The following is a 17,500-nucleotide window of genomic DNA, read 5'->3' on the forward strand; positions in this document are numbered from 1 at the left end:
CACGGGTGATATTTCGAAATTGTTATACATAATTTGACGAGCCGTTAGGCGAGTGAAATTTGAGACAATTTTGAAATATCACGAGTGGTATTTATGCCAAATGTCACGTACAAATCATGCTATTATTTGTTTATACTACTACCCACAACACGTTTGTAATTTTCCCATGTAGGTATATCAAATTAAGCTGAAATACCACTGCTCTAAGCCAATCAAATTCCAGAAATTTCTCATGTAGTACTATAAACTAAGAAATATATAGACGTCCTGACAATAGTTCATTCAAAGCGAAGCTATTGACATGAAAATGATTTTTTATTCTCATGCAAAATAAAACTCATTTTCAAAAACAAAGTTTTTGCACTTAGCTTCGTTTTGAAAGCGAGATATTTTGGAACTCGGAAATAGCCTGTTGTTCGGAATTCCGTAAATTTCTTAGTCAATTTTCAAGTGTTTGAATGGCCCCATCTTGTTATATATAGGCGCGCTTTTTCACATTCCTAACGAAAAGCTGTTTGTTTTTCAGATATCGATGAATGCAAAAGATATTCATTTTTGTGCCAATTTAGTTGCGTGAACACTCCAGGAGGGTACAAATGTTCTTGCCCACCTGGCAAGCTCCAACACCCTAATGGATTTATGTGCCTATAACGACCCATACTGCGTGTTCTCCTACTGGGGTGGCCATTTAGACAGTTAAACAAGGAAACTTTTGGAAATGGCTTTACTGAAAGAGAGTACCTGTACGATAAAAGCTGAAAACCTTCTTATCAGCTATATTCAGTACCAACACGCCCACACACATTTTCCGCAAGGAACTTGTTTCAGTTCAAAGCAGAACAATTTTAAACATTTCGAGGATAGAAAATCAGAGCATCTACCCGTGTCGATTACTCGGAAAGCGAAAACATGGACAAGAAGTATGGTGACAGCAGCGCTAACCCCAGGTCTGTTTTATTGACCATTAAATGCACTGAGCAAAGGACATTCGATTACATTTTAATTGTAAAGGATTCTTTAAGACTGTAAATACCGTGGCCATTAATGTTGTATTTAATTTACCTCGGGTAAGGTAAAAACTTAGTGAATTTTTTTTAGTTTAGTGAAGTTTCAAAAAATACACTGAAAAACGTTACTTCATATGTCGAAGCCAGCTGTATGGGTGAGACAATCCCAAGACATGATACGGTGGATCTACGTTACTATTGACTGGTGAGAATGAATTTATATGTTTTCATTGCCAGATTTTGTTTGTATGAAATACAGTCAGGACGTTCCTTAATTCTTGGAAAAAATTGGTCATATGTGTCGTAGATTGACTGTCATGCGCATTATTAGGCGATGCTTTGTATTTATAACTTAAATCAAAGGAAATTATTTGAGCAGAATTTACCAGTGATTTCTTCAAATTAATCAATAATTGGCAGAGATCTCTGGTATGCTTTGACACACTTTCTAACCCGAAAATGATAACTTCAGGGAACTACATGCTTTTCAGCCGTGTTAATTTGTTGTTTGCACTTACACCGTCCCTGATAAAAAGTGTTTTACAGCTCTTATTAATGAAATATAGCCGAAGTAAAGTTATCAGGTGTTTAAATGTCAATTTTATACGGCATTTTTTCCTGATTGCTGGGAAGTTCGGACACAAACAAATCTGTCTGCGCTTTTTTAATCAAATGAATGTGTAAAATATTCTTTATAAGAATGACTGATCGCCTCTGAACAGAGGTAGCATTAGCGATTGCCTTCGATGTGAACGAATTGAAGCAATCCAAAGATTATTTCACACTGGAACATATTTTCGGTAAGAGAATTGCAAAAGTCGCAATCACAAAAGCCTGTTGAAACGATGATGAAATAAAATTTATTTGAGTGGTTATTGTTAAGCGTAGATTGTTTAAAAGGAAAATGCTTCGCACGCAAAGTGACAAATGTGCCTATGAATTCGTGGAGATAACACTGAGGTGGGACAGGTCCTGAGGTCAAATAACCGAGTATTGGGCATGGTTAAATTAGCAAGTGTGTAAAATCTTATGCTTTTACGGATGTATTCGGCTATCTACACGAGAACAATGTCATCGTTAAAGATGATAAGTGTGGAGGAAAGCTGTAAATAAAAAGAACAGAGAGATTTAGTGTCTCACGTTTACGGCAAACGTCAATTATTACCACGTCACGCAGTTTTCCTTTCACTTACTGTTCAGTGTTCTTCATATCTACCCCCAAATTACTAGGGTTAGGCCAGTTTTATCCAGAAAAATTTTTTTTGCACAGTTTTTACCTCAGAAATTGCCCAACCGAATCGGACGTCTGCCGTTTTCAGTAAAGCAGATTCTAAATCTCTCTATTAAATGCATAAGATTATAAGACTGCAGTAAACTTACATAGTCATGCGCAGAACGCGCAAATTGGCATTTCGTAGGGCCACTGCGGCGGAGACCAACAGTAACCGATGTAAATTAGATTTGTAAGTTTTGCGCATGATTGTTACACTCGTCTGTACTAAACGAATTAGACGAAAGAAGCGAAAAAGAATAAAAAAAGAACAAAATAAGAGAAAACAATTAAACTATGCCTTGAACAATCTCTAGATGAACATGCGGGCATTTTCTGTTAATTTTGTAAGTACAGTTATCTCATCTAGACAGTTGATGATCGTACACGATTATCCACAATATTTTAAAATAAAAGTCTTTATAATATTAAAAATATTGTCAACATATTTCTTTTCGAGTTGGGAGAAGTAGTTGTAACTTGCTTTCTTGTTGAATAGTGACTGGTAGGCCATTCCGAAACCCAGCACGAAACCCAATCTTTCGTAGCTCTCTGCTCCGCAGAGCTTCCCGCTGGATATTCCAGTAAAAATAGCAATAATAATAACGATGGGAGGAAGGAAAAAGCGGGAGCCTCTGCCATATTATGCTTTCAAGATGGCGCCGGATTTCCGAGGAAGACTGGAGATAAGTCACATTTGGCGGATATGGCTCTCTTTCTCTCTTCTTCCCTTCCCATCGTTCCCCGCGCGCCTTCATTTTTCCCTCTCCCCAGCCTCCCGACGACACAAAGAGGCCTCTGCGCGTGCAGAGGAGAGAACTTTCTTAGGCTATACTCAGCATAGGTGGTCTCCTCATGAAAAGACTATCGAGTAAGTAACCGATTCCATATTCTAGAAGACAACAGAGACGTCAGGCAGAGTTCACTGTTAGAGGTCCTGTTCGTGTCAGAACTAAAGGGACCTGATTTCGTTGAAAGGGAGTACTTCTCTTGTCCCTGTCCGCTGTGTTACCAGGAGCTGTGAGGACTAAACTGTCAACCAATCTTGGTCTTCTTGGAAACGGGCTCGTTGCTTTTCCCAGCACTCACGCACTAATCACAAAATACAGAAAATATTTCAATACAAATCATAACCGCCATCTATGGTCCAATGGTGAGAGAAGTAAAACAGAGAATTTCAATGTTACTTTCACCCTCCAATTTCTTTTTGTTAGCAACTTCAATTAATAAGTGCTATCGTTCAAATAAAGGCACCCGATCAGACTTTGTCGTGGTACTGTTAAAGAGGCGGTGTCACGGCTGCCCAGTTCATAGGGCTAATATTACCAATGACGCGTTTTTATTCATTAACGAGGAATTTACTCGTAAATGATAGAATCACAACTTCGTATAAAACAAATATCTCTCCCGAAGCATTATGTCAAACGTTACAAACAACAAAAGTGAACTTTGAAAAACTGTTAGGAGAACAAGTTTTCAAAAACCGCAATGGCAATCCGTTCTAATCTTTTCGAGTGGATCAATTTCGGTTTCTGGGAAACTGTCCACCTGACTCATAACTACATCACGCAGTCACATTAACGCATATCAGAGATGCAACCATCCAACCACCAAGTGAGTCTTTTTTAGAATTAGAACAACATGATACGTGTTTGCATCTCATTTCACCCTTGCTCGCCATCAAGTCTACAGTAGCTCAATGGTTAGAGCATCCGAGTGGATCATGGAGGGTTGTGGGTTCGAATCCCATCTGAGCCTCGGATTTTTTTCTGAGCTTCCATTTGATGCAAAAGCGTATCATGTTGTCGTACTTCTACAAAAAGACTCGCTTTTAATATTTGAACAGTTATTTTCATGTTTCACTTGATTTGGTGGCAGTTTCCACCGTTTAAATTATGATAAATTCCGTGACACCTCTAATTAATTGAGCCACCTCCTTTAATTGAGCTGTGAAAGGTGGCTTTTTAAAATGCAGTACCTTTTTAGAGATGATACTGAAGGACAAGAACTTATTTTCCGTCGACGACTTATCCACATTGATTTTCACAACTACTCGATCAAACAGGCGATAAGTGACTTCACCAACTGTAAGTGATGGCTCCTTTGAACAAAAAGGAAGTAATATTAACAAAACAAAACAAAACAAAACAAAACCTCAGCAACATTAAAAGAAGCAACAAGAGCACTACACCATATAGTGCACAACTCTTGAGCTGCCTCCTCCTTAGGCTTTTTAAGGAGCACAGATTTTAAAAGCGGGGTGCTAGAGATGAGCCAGAGACGCGGCTGACCGAGGGATGACGGAAACGAAAGCAGAGCGCGAGCTGGGAGTCAGTGATGGGAAGGTAAAAGAGATGAAGGGCGATGCCGCTTTCGCTTTGTTTCCCCTTATCACCCTCTTCGGTCCCGCTTTCCCTTGTGATTAGAGAGCTTTAGATTCGAGGACGAGGACAATAAGGACGACGACATTTAATTTTAAAATTTCTCGCCTTTTCTCTAAAAATACACACCCTGGAAAGCTTCATTGTACTTTTTTTCACAACAAAGGTTAGCACACTTATTTCCGTTGAAGGAAGTGAAGCTCGCTCCCGATCGCTAAATGATAAAATTTTTAACATCTGATAACTTGTTTTCGCCACTACGACATTTTTGCTAAAACTCGTAGTAGAATGACGATGGCTACCACATTTTCCCGCCAAAATGACGGTGGTTCGCGTGCGCGACCACTTAGTATTGAGAAAATCTCGTTCTCGTTGACGTCCTCGTCTTAGAATCTAAAGCTCTCTATGTGGTGAAATAATGAAAGATGGTAAACTTTTAAGCTCGGTGAAAAAATGTGAAAATGAATTAATCATCATGTCACGAGCGTGGGACAAAAAAAAAAAATCTGAGTCCCCGACAGGATTCGAACCTATGATCTCACAAAACACTGGGCGAGCGCTCTATCCACTTGAGCTACGGAAGAATTCATGGAGAGCGAGGCCATATACTAAAGCTCTCTATTAACTCAAATATCGATCCCTAAAATAAGCGATCGGGAGAGACGGGGGGACAAGGGACACTATTAAGTACCATTTTCCGGGCGCTGTCGCTGAGTCCGAAATTTCGCCAACATTCCTTAATTGGTAGATCTAATTCAGCGTTTTATGAAATCAGTCTTCGCCGGCGTAAAAACCTTTTCTTGGAATCCTGGTTTATCTTACTTTCATTTCTATTACTTGCAGTTCCAAAGGATTTGTAGAGTTTCTCACTCCTCAGCTATTACAATTCACATTAAATTCCTTAACTCTAGTTTGAACCCATGGAAACGAAACAAAACAAAACAAACAACCAGACAAAAAATTAACAAAAAAAAAAAGAAGAAAAAAACAGACAACAACCGAAAAACCAAAAAAAATACCATACACACCACTTTTGTGGTGGTTTGGAAAGACCTTTCCGAAAAATAACACAATTCCTTTTCAAATAGAAGATTAGGGTGTTGTATCATGTAAGCCTGACAGTTATCTCTTCGTACCCAGAACAGAGGAATTAAATACCTCTTCGTTGAAGACAAATCCTGAGCCATGTTTGTCCATAAAAACGGTTCCCTCCAGGCCATACTTTGGAATCAAAACTTGAAGAGCATTCTTCCGAACGAACAACACGAACGCCTCCTCTTCTGTTATGGCTTTATTTTGGAAAAACAGCTGCGAAGAATACAAATCAAGAATAGGAAGGCTAAATAAAAGCTGTTCAAAGAAAACTCATTAGTTGACAGACGAGAAATATAAAATGAACAGAAAGATGAAAGAAAACTCACGTTAATGAGATAAATCGGTTTGGGGCTGGAATAAGTCCCTTAGTGCTGATTTCAAACTCAAAACAGATGGTGACGTTAGCTTTGACCAGGTAGACGTTTATTGGTTTTATAATGTCAAACGCATTGACCGTGAAAACAGTAAACTTGTTGATACTCTACAAACCTGTTCATGAAGTTGCAAGAGCTGCTCGGGTTTAAGCAATTTAAATACCTTTTTTGCATTTTCCGCTAAACGTGTTCGCTTGCATTACTGAAACGGTTATTAAAGAGCTTAAGCAACGACGACGGCGACGGCAACAAGAACGGCAAAAAAGCAATAAGTTTAAAAAACAAAACAACACCTCTACACGTGTATCACGCTTTTTTGTACATTTCTTTGCCGTCGCTGCACGACTACGACCTGAAACTGCCTAATTTCACGTTTTGAGGAGGACGCGAACACAAGACAACGACCCTCTCTTTCTTTCCTTGAACTTTCATGAAGTCATTTAGAATTCAACTTAAAAAAATACGCCAACATCTAAAGAATTGAACGAGACTGAATAAGCGCCAAAAAGTTTGAAGCAGCGCGAACACACTTTTTAAATGACGTTTTAGTAGCCGCCGTCGTCGTTGTTGCTTAAGGGGGACAAGTAGAAGGGGTCTTAGACGAGGGGGAGGGGTACATATCTGAGAGAGGGTACATATCGAAGAGTGACCTCACGTGACCGATCTGAAACGAATTGACTGAGGCGAAATTAGAGGTCTGGGAAGTAGTCAGGGAGTCGCAAGCTAGAGGGGGAACTTAATCCTTCCACAAGGCGCCTGTTGAAAGGCGGGAGAAACTTCTAGTTACCTGGATCTGTTTTTTTACCTGACAATGTAGGTCAATGGAATCCCGGGAAGCATACTGAGCCATTTTGTGACGGAAATTTAGATGATTACACAGTTTCTAGAAAAGAAAATAAAAAAAAAAGAACATAACGATAATAGTATGTTATTGGCACTAAAAGGTTTGTTAAATTCTTATGTTTTTCCTTTGTTTTTGGGTGAGGTAATGAATGCTATCGAATTTGAAACAAAAGAAAAATAAATTTCACTGCAACATATACATCTCGCATCCTGAATTAACGTTAACCTTCAGTGGTTCCCTGAAGATAGAATTGTCATCTCCATGTTGCTATCTGAAATGTTAAACTAATACATTGCGAATGCCTTCATCCCTAGTTACATCACGTCAAATCAATTGGACTATCTACTCCATACTCTACCCTGACTTTCGAAATACGAACTAAAAAAGCCTCAAAAGAAAACTCCTAAACGAGGAAAGAGCGTGGGAATCCTGTTGTGTTAGAGCAGCACCCACCTGCGTTTTGGCTTTGTTGAGGAGGTCTGGGTATGAATCTAAAGCTCCAATTGCCACAGCTAATAACCGATGTACCATTATGTCTGAATAGCTGTAGAAAATATTGTATAATTTAGTTTCAGTACGATGCAAGTTCATAATGTGTTCAGTTTTAAATCCATTTTGGTATTTTCTGTGCGCCAGGTAGGGACCATGATCCATCAGTCCAACTGGTACTTTTCAGTTCTGTTTACATTCATGCGTCCATGGATACGTCACTAGGCTGCACTAAGCGTAACGTTCACACGTAGGTTAAGAGAGACGATAGCGAGCTTTTAAGCTCAAAAGCAACTCAAGTCTCAAGATGATACCAAAAGAACAAAGAGAAAAAGAAACAACACAAAAACAAAAACAATGACACCACCACTCAAGTGTCTTAGTGTCATGGCTGAAAACTGTCAAATTTGCTTCACATGACTTACTTTTTCAAGAATCAGCTATCCTTTATTTTCAAATAGAGGAAAGACAATCTACCGTGGTATATAACAGCGATATGCAAAACATAAGAAACGCACCAAAGAGTGTTCTATTTTGGTTCACTGAGCCTTTTAGTTAATGGCTTTTCATGTGGAGCAAGGCAAATGTTACTGGCTAGTACATGAGTAATGGCGATTTTCACTGAAGTTATTAAATAGGAAACAAACATATGTTATCACGAACCGTCTGATTGGTGAGGTAAAATGCGTATAGATTGGAGTTGCCAAGCCATAATGCAGGAACTCCTCTTCCGCAAGCATTCCCGAACAGAAGTAAACCGCTTGCATCATGCATCTTGTTGCCATAATACGAAGCAGCGTGTTACAGTAGGGCTCATCCGGGATATTAGCAGCATCCAAAGAGACCGCGAGGGATTTGGCACTGTCGACCTCAAGATGCACACCCTGACAGCAGAAAAAAAAACATGGCTTTGTTTTGTGATATACAGCCCGTCATTTGACCAAACCATTTTCCATGTGACTCCGCGGGATCGGTTACTTATTGATAGGTCATTTTCGAGTTGCCCAAAGCCTATTTTTTGGAAGGAGGCATGCGCAAAGCCTTCGATACGAAAATGATTTTTTTACTTTCATCCAAATATATCTCATTTTTATAGGAAAGTCTTTGAAATAGTAGCGAGTGCACTGTCCTCCTACCAGATTGGTATAGGTTCAAGTCCCTCCGTCGACATTCTTTTTTCTATTTTATCCCATAATAGACTCGGTTTGCCCCCTCCAAAAATTCTGCATAACCTGTTGTTTTCAGAAGCTCTTGGGATGACTGCATATTCCAAAGAGCAGTTAGCAACTTATGCAAAATTTGGGGGCAAACAGCATGTATTATTGTGGATTAAATAATAGTCACTGTGGATCAACTTGTTGGTTTACACCCTTACTTCGAGAGGATTGTTTTCCGGGCACTTCGGAAAGTCGATCAGAAGTCTTGTTATAGGAGGAACCACCTTGTGGATGTGCTACCAATAAATCGTTTTATATATTTATTTGTTTAAAGATGCGAATTAGATGGAAAATAAAAACTTGCGTTGGAACTCATAAGCACATACAATTTGTGCGCAAGATGCCAAGTAAGAAGAGAGAAAAGGAAATACTGGCGTGCGCTCACATCACAAATAGAAAGGCAACAATATTTTGTTTGACATAAAAACATAAATCTGTAATAATAGCTGGAGAGCGCTTGGGTGGGTGCATCAAAGTGGGAGAAACGTGTGCCTACAGTGTACTTTAAATTGTAGCGGACAAAAAATTAAAGTATGTTTAAAGTATGTTACGTAAGCCATAATAACGGAAGTGTAAGTTAATGCAAATTTCCTACGAGTAATATGAGATGGTTTCGACTAGAATGGATACCTTAAAATCAGGTTGGACACCTTATGTTTATTACAACGCTATACTCTATACCACGCAAAACTATATTTATGTGAAAGTATTGAGCACACTTTTGAGAAAAGTGGGGAAATCAGAGTAACCGGAGACAATTGTGCGAGGAAAAGAGTTGAATACAGGGTTTAGCACCGAAGTACTATGATTAGGGTTAAGCACTGTTTTAAAAACGGTTAGCTTTCAATAATGTAAAGATTTATACCATGTAAAGTGCGTTAAAATCAACCGATCTCGGCAGTTAGCCCTTGATAGTGTAGTGGATACGGACATGGATTATACATCAAATGACGCGGGTTCAAGTCCTACATACTACCTACTGTTTTCCTCTGTTTTCTTTATTCTCTTATTTACTACTTTAAGTTATAATTAAGACTCCTATCATGTATTTTGAGTGAAGATGACAATCTGACTTTGAGGTATCCATTCTTGTCACAACTAATGTGAAATTCTACCATTAAGTTTATCCAACAATCAATCCACTTCTGTACCAGGCGAGTGTTAAATACCTTTACCTTTAAATACCCGTTATATTTCCTTTAGTTGCCACTAAAAACGTGCCACAATAGCAGAATGTAAGGTAGTTACGAAATTTCTACAGACCTTGGATCGTGCTGCCTTCACTAGGATGTCATAGTTTGCTGGTGGGGGTGACGGATGTCTTCTTAAAACTGCAAACTCTGGAAAATGCTGAAAAATCTTCTTGGCAACTGAAATATTAGCGAGTAACATGAACTCCTCTACCAGTGAGTTTGTTTCTCTGAAAAACGAAGAATGAGAAAAGTGAGGCAAAAAATGTAGGTAAATCAATTCACTTTGGTTACTTTGCAACACTACAGTCACTTAATTTTCTGTCAAAAGACAAGCCGAAAATCGGAAAAGGTGTGGGAGAGAAATGTAACACAGGTTTCCTTTTTCTTCCGTTTAATCCTTAATCCTGTGGATGAATCTAGAGTAATCCGCTCCTGGCGGTGGGCTTTGACTCTAATCGGACTTAGAGACACACTCGTACTGAACACTTACTTCAGCTCCTTTGTTTGAAGATCCACTGGGTCATGTGTCTCGCTATCGATATGAAACCGAACTTCTGGTGATGCAAGCGTGAGAGCCCTGAAATTAAGATCAGGATGGACGTAAATTTTAACGAGAGCAGTCAGTTGTTGTAAATAAAAAGACGGACAAACAACAAAGTCTGCTTTTCTGCAACATAAAACCGTACAGTTTTACTTTAATACGTGTAAGTGAACTTTCTCTACCCCTGATCAATGCGTCTTGCTTTAAGGATCTTTGCCAGTTTGTTAAGGTGTCTAAGACTCGTGGTTATTTCATCTGTTTGGCTTGGGTCATCGATCCGCATCTGAGCTTCAGCGTACGTAAAGGACACCTAAATTCAACAAAAGACAATTTGAGGTTCTAGTTTTGGGAACTACTTGATGTGGATGGAATTCTCTTCAGTCACAGGGTTAATCACGCACTGCACTATCTTGCTGACACCTGGAGGCAGCGGCCGAGTGGTCAGCGTGTCAGACACAATCCAGTGGTCCTGGGTTCGAGTCCCGCTCTGACTGCAAGTTGGATTCTTGCTGACCCACTGGCTCCTGTATCTGTGCGCCTTTACGGTAGTGTACATTGTAGGCGAATTTAAATAGAATATGTGAATTCTGAAAACATACCGTAAACTTTCACGTATAAACCCCACCCCCACTTACAAGCTTCCCTCCCCTTTCCCCAAGCTATAGGCCCATTTACCTGTAACCAACAAAAAGAAAAAGTTTCCATATCGGATTATACGTTTAACTTTGTCACAGTTGTCTCAAAAAGTTTGGTTTCTTTGTGAAGCAGCGTTAATTTTACTTCATTTGGAAATGTTACCCTCTACTTTCGCATTAATTTCCTTTATGAGAGTCGTTGCCTATTAAATTCGCGTTAATTTAAGTCGCGTTAATTTCCAATACTTAAACATCATGAAGCGTTAATTTTAAGGTTAAGGTAAGCTCCTCGGATATAAGGCTCCCTATCGTTTGTATTGAAATAAGTTCGATTTTTCAGACGTTTTGACCCTGAAAAACTGAGTAAATTCAAAAATTATGTTAAACAGCACTGCCATGTATCTTGTTTTGAACGTTTTTTTAGTCCAGTTATAAGCTCCCCCGCATATAAGATCCCGGTTGGTAAGCCCTTCTAAAACCCCTTACGACGTTGTATAAGCCCCGGGTATATAACTGGAAGTTAACAGTATTTTAAACAGACGTACCCTTGAACAGATGATACTCTTTGTGAACTCTGTGGAGACAACTTCAGCTTGTGGCGTCATTTCCCACAAACAGGAAAATGCCAGTCTACAAAGTAAAGTGTGGCACCGTCAAGCACTTTTCAAATGATGATGGTCTGCTTCCACATTAATGAAATATTAATTCAAACTAACGATCCGCACATAAGAAAACTCTGTTTTGGGTATAGTAATAATACGTTTGAAACAAAAGGAAATAAAAACTGAATCGAGGATAAAATTGAATCACAAAATATACATACCGTATTTATTCGATTAACCGCCCTGGGCGCTTATTAAATTTTTGGACCTTGAGAGTGGGCGCTTATTCGAGGCTGGGCGCTTATTAAATTTTCACCATTTTCAGCAAGTGAAGTATGTTTATTTTGCAACAAAACAATAAATGCTAATAGCAATACGCGAAGAAGTAACAAAGCAAGGTTTCTGTAAAATACTCTGAAGAAAACTCCGTCCTCGGGGAAGTCTCGTATTACAATTTATTCACTCAAGCTGGTGGGCTGGGGGTGAGCGCTTATTTTAGTTTGATTGGGAGGAGGAGGGGGTGGGCGCTTATTCGAGGTTGGGCGCTTATTAACTTTTTCTGCCTTTAGGATGGGCGCTTATTCGAGGTGGACGCTAATTCGAGGTTGGGCGCTTATTCGAATAAATACGGTATTGTAACAAGCACTGGGTTGCTAACAATTAATTTAAAGATTGTAGGGTACGTAAAGTAAAAACAAGGTCGGAAAAAAGGAAATGCAGTGCTTGTTTTGCTCAAAATTGTTATTTAATCCAGTGTAAATAAATGGGGAATTGTCACTTCAGCGGAACATTTTTAAGAATACGGTTATTACAAACCTATCAACATTGGATCTCAAGGAACAGAGGTCTGAACTGAGAAGGCCTGGCACCATGTCAATGCGCTGTACCGAAAAAAAAAGGTGTCAAAGAATATAAGTTGACGTTTCATTAGTGCCATCACAGGATCGCTACTGGCAGTTTTATTGCAGTTTTCCGGCGAAACCATTACCGCACTGCAACGACTCCCCTACATTAAGCGAAGCTCTATGACATGCCCCAAATAATCGAATCGAAAGATCGAATCACCTTGTCTGTAAGATAAACTGTGGTTCCTCTATTACCAGCTTCGTCGTCTAGTGCTGTGCCCGGTCTGATGAAGTGCGTTACATCTGCTATGTGTACACCGACCTTGTAGAAAGAGAGAAAACTGTGATAAGAGTTGTGGATAAGAACAGGTTGAAGGAATAAGATTTCAGGTCACACACATCCACAAACAAGGGGTGCTTGAATCATGTGAACGAACATCGACTCTTACGTCCATTTAAACATGATTCTAAAATACTGAAAATAAGAAAATTCTGGCTGTTCATAGGCATGAGTTTAATAGATTCGAACGCAAAGGGTCGTTGACATCTTCTCTGCTACACTAATCCTACCACAAAAAAGCTCAATTAAAACCTACTAAAACCGCATTCCAAAGGTTCTGATAAGGCCAGGCTTCGAATTCGGTGGGCTCAATATTGATCATGAAAATGTAGTTAAAAATCTTTTGCCACCATTAACTGTTAATTTTGAATGTTGATTGTATTGCGACCATTTTTTTGCTACTAGACCTTCGGAAATAATACCAAAGTTATTTCCTCCTTTGCATGCAACCAAAACATTTGTTTTGATTGGATTATCGTACAAGTTTCAATGCTTTCTTTCTGTGTTTCCTACTTTGTTCTACCTGATAGTTCCCATTCTCCATTTTTGTCCAGTGTAAGGCGTCATCAATGTCTGTACAGCCAGGAGGATCAATGCTACACACGGCAATATGGCGCAGGTCCATACGACTTTTCACATCCTACAAACATCATGAAGAATGAGCTAGGGTTAATGATTTATTTACATCACATTTAAGTTCAAAAGATACCTTGGAAAATGCGTCTTGAAACATTTCTTGAAACCAGAAATCAAAGACTAGTCCCCAGTCTTCTTCGTAACGCGTACGGCGAGAGCAGGGTGTGATGGGAAGGGAGAGGAGAGGAGGGCACAAGATTTCCCTGTCGCCTCAACCCCTTGCTTTCCTCCTTCCCATCAGATCCTTCGCGCCACTAAATTTGGAGTTAATGAATACTTCTGTCCTTAGTGAATTGAAACCTAAAGAGAAATACCAAACCTCATCAGTTATCCCCCAAGGCATGGCGGGAAGGTCCTTTTGAACAGCTGCTGAGAATGGCAAATGTGGTACATCCCGCTCCAACAGAAGCACTTCATTTTCTGTCTCCTTGTCGCCAATTACGCCCAGTTTGCGTACAAAATGGCCCTAAAATAATTCAGAAAAAAAGTGCCGCTGGTGCGATTAAAAAAGATTGTACTTCAAATTATGGGACTTAAATGATATAGAATTTCAGTTATTTGATAGTAAACACGACCCGTTCTGAAAGGTGACACTTGCTCCTTTAACCCTTTTAACCCTCTTGCGACACGAGACTCTCGCCTCTCGAGCCGCGACGCTCGTCGTTCGAAACGCGATCTACCTACAGTCTCAGTCAAAATTGTTGGGACACTTTGCTGTCTTCTTGCCCTCCCAATGTTGGCGTGCAAGATTTGGTGAGTTAACTGCGATAACCAACATTGGGAGGACGAGGAGACGGGCCAGAACTGAAAAAAACAGTGTTGGGTGGAAGTGTCCCAACTATTTTTGTCTGAGACTGTACATTGTAGTTTAGTTTGTCTTCAGTCCTCTTAGACAATCTAACCATATCACAGAGTAACCCATAGATTATGTGTATTCTTGCTAGTTTTCGCTTGTCATAAGAAATCAAGATAGCGGCCACTTGAACTCGGTGATCTACCTCGACAGACGGAAACATAGGCAACTGTGAAAAGTTTAACCTGTTTTGGGCCAAGGAAAAAAGTTGCAAACATTTGCTAGTTTCCTGAACTAAGAGCACTCCCTCACTTTCCTCAGGGATAGTTGAGCGAGCGAAACGGGCGAGCTCGCGTGAATGAATCGCCGCGTTACCTTCCTCGCGAGAGGCGATTATCACGCGCGCTCGCGTATTTCACTCGCCCTATCATCCCTATGGAAAATGAGAGACTACTCGTGATCTACTAAGTTTCATTTTTGGTCCACAAAAGAGAAAACACATGAAATAATGCCAGTCTTACCACAGGGTACTTTGAATGCTGAGGCCAGGAGTCGATGCTAACCACAATTCTTTGCCCTTCCAGTGTGTCAGCCTGACGTGTTTCAATGACAATCCTCGGGATCCTTCTCTCTGCCGCTATGAACAGGTGTCGCGTCCCCTGTTAATTCAAAACCAAAGTAAAAGGTGAAGCAATCCACAATCTTACAATTTTTCATTTATTCAAGTAGTTTTCCTTCTGCGACTACAGGGAAGCACCATGTGATAAACAGCTTTTATATATTTGATAAGATAAGGTAGCAATAAATACAGAAGTATCTGGATATTTTAACCTGTGGTTTTGAAGACTTGGATAGGACACCACAGTAAGGCCGCCAGTTTCTCTTAATAATACCAACAACCTGTGGAAAAAAAATTAAATATCATAAATAACATTTGACAGAGGCACATGGCCTGGAAGCAAGCTCCCCTGACTCGGGGGTAGGGTCCCGCACCCTTTGAGCCGAAAGATCCTAATCAAGAATGAACATGGATGTTCCACGAACGAAATTGAGCAAAGCGTTTGGTCAATAAGGAAAGGATGGGATGTATTAGCTTCTCTAATTGAGGAGGGGTAGTGGGGAATATCAAACTAATTTAGCTGAGATTGTGCTGATACTGCGATGATCTGTTTCAATCTTTCCCTGTAATATCAGCTGCTAGGATCACAGAAGTGTTAATTACCAGGCATTTTACAATAATTCCAGGAAAAGTGTGAGAGGTCAAATTATAGATGGTTATAAATACCTTTCCTGACATCACCTTACTTGAACCACCAGTCTGAAATATAATTAACAAAAAAAAAGATTAAAAATAAGTCAATCTCCGAGTAGAACATCAGCTTACATTGTACGGGACTAATAGCTGTCTGCTTAGATCCAGTTGGTGTGATCCCATCTTATTTTCAGAGACAGTTGTTCCTTATTGACTAAAAGCTCGCATTCAAAACGAAAACAATTGCTTGCACTCTGAGGACAGTATAAAATTCCCTTAGAGAAATTTCAATATGGGAGATAAAGTGTGTGCGAAACATGGAAAAAAAGTTTTCTTAACTAAACAAAGACCTCGCTCTGTTCACACTACAACAACAACAAAAAAATAGAGTTTGGTGTTTGTACCTGAATGGCTTCCTATCAACAGATTTTTTTGCAAAAGCAAAACAAAACCAAACAAAAACAAAAACAAATATGAAAGCCTTTATAGTGCGAACAGAACCTTAGCCTTACTGCAAAAGGAATAAACTAGAATAAACAAATTACCTCTGTTTGAACATGAATTTCTGAATAATGCGAAAAAGTAAGTTTCAGGTTTTGTTCATCCTCGGAGACCCAGGGGCAGTTAGTTGGGCCGGGTTAAAAGGCGCGACAAAAGTTTTCAAGCATGGGCGGAAGAGCCCCTGGCTACCGACTCTCACCGGACCATTACCAAACGGTCAAGAGAATGCTGGTTCCTGATTGGGCACAAAAAATGCTTTGTATTATTGTGCCCAATCGGTGAACAGTTTCTCCCGAGTTCTTTTCGTGAGTTCGTACACGACGGCTATTATCTCGACACAGTTGCCCGGTTCGTTCACCAAGCTTTCCTAACCAGAAACGAAGGAACTACCGATGAGTCGAAAAACGTTTCGGATGCTATCAGCAGGAGCAATTCAATTTGCAATGAGAAAATGCTGTTTCTGACGGATCACAATGTATCGTAAATAATAGGAAGTTTAAGATGAAGCGGCGACGAGAAAGTAGAAAAAGCAATAGCTTGACAAGGCAAAACAACAACTTTGCGCGTGCATCAGGCTGTTTTGTATATTTCTTTGCCGTCACTGAACGACTACCACGTGAAAATGCCTAATTTCACGTTTTGTGAAGGACGTAAACAAGCGATGACAAAATTTTCTTTCTCTTTATGAACTTGGATATAGTTGATAGAAATTCAGCTCCAGAAGAGTTCTCTTGCATTTGACAAAGTAAGTGAGTTGGAATAATCACGATAGAGACTGAAAAAATGTGACTTCACTCTTCATAGGACGTTTTCGTGGTTGTCAGCTGTCGTGGCATATTAAACTCCCTAATATTTACGAAGGGGTGATCGATGCAAGCGTGAATACCTGTTGTAAGCTCAAGCTTGTATTTTTGGAAAAGCGTCTTTGGTTTTCGTGTAGACAGTGGTTGTCTTTACACTAGGCTGTTAAGTAAGACTTAAGAGCTGCTAAGTTTTACTTAACGAAAAATGCGTGTGAGAAGGCCTAAGCAAAATCTCAAGTAACTTTACTTTGCATCTCATTAAAGTCCGAAAGTTGAAACGATTCAAGAAAGTTTCAGGTGACTTGGAAACCAACCTTAAAACCGACTTAGCGAACTTGCGATTTCCAAGCTTTGAGAAAGGCGAAGCATGTCAATCAATCTTAATTACGTTGCGTGGGAAAACCTGAAGTAAAAAAGATAGGTTGTGTGTCAAGCTTTCTTTTACTTGAAAAATTAAAAATTGTCAAAATTTACTTGTCTTGAAATATTTGTTAGCTTATTTAGGCTCTAGTGTAAAGACTACCAGTATTTTGGTTTGTAGCGTTTGTATCAAACTGAAAGATTCCCGACTGCGTGCATTTCTTTGGTGCATGAGCCAAACAAGCCTTGATCGAGTCAATAGCCGTCGTGTACGAACTCACGAAAAGAACTCAGGAGATGCTGTTCGCCGATTGGGCACAAT

General features: G+C 39.7%; 1 protein-coding gene across 1 annotated transcript in view; it reads right to left on the reverse strand.

Moving 5' to 3' along the window:
- Positions 1–2,277: 2,277 nt before the first annotated feature.
- Positions 2,278–17,500, reverse strand: part of LOC140947365 (exosome complex exonuclease RRP44-like) — a 26,024-nt gene continuing 10,801 nt past the window's right edge. The window contains exons 10-26 of the mRNA XM_073396442.1: positions 15,548–15,580; positions 15,094–15,162; positions 14,784–14,921; positions 13,789–13,935; positions 13,357–13,473; positions 12,714–12,815; positions 12,465–12,529; positions 11,592–11,676; positions 10,594–10,721; positions 10,361–10,447; positions 9,941–10,097; positions 8,124–8,344; positions 7,425–7,515; positions 6,933–7,010; positions 5,817–5,966; positions 4,256–4,378; positions 2,278–3,369 (exon numbers count right to left, since the gene is read on the reverse strand). Of these exons, the coding sequence (XP_073252543.1) occupies positions 3,313–3,369; positions 4,256–4,378; positions 5,817–5,966; positions 6,933–7,010; positions 7,425–7,515; positions 8,124–8,344; positions 9,941–10,097; positions 10,361–10,447; positions 10,594–10,721; positions 11,592–11,676; positions 12,465–12,529; positions 12,714–12,815; positions 13,357–13,473; positions 13,789–13,935; positions 14,784–14,921; positions 15,094–15,162; positions 15,548–15,580 (1,848 nt within the window). The 3' untranslated portion in view covers positions 2,278–3,312. The remainder of the gene's footprint in view (positions 3,370–4,255; positions 4,379–5,816; positions 5,967–6,932; positions 7,011–7,424; positions 7,516–8,123; positions 8,345–9,940; positions 10,098–10,360; positions 10,448–10,593; positions 10,722–11,591; positions 11,677–12,464; positions 12,530–12,713; positions 12,816–13,356; positions 13,474–13,788; positions 13,936–14,783; positions 14,922–15,093; positions 15,163–15,547; positions 15,581–17,500) is intronic.

Source organism: Porites lutea, chromosome 9, assembly GCF_958299795.1.
Source record: "Porites lutea chromosome 9, jaPorLute2.1, whole genome shotgun sequence".
Taxonomy (NCBI): Eukaryota; Metazoa; Cnidaria; class Anthozoa; order Scleractinia; family Poritidae; genus Porites; species Porites lutea.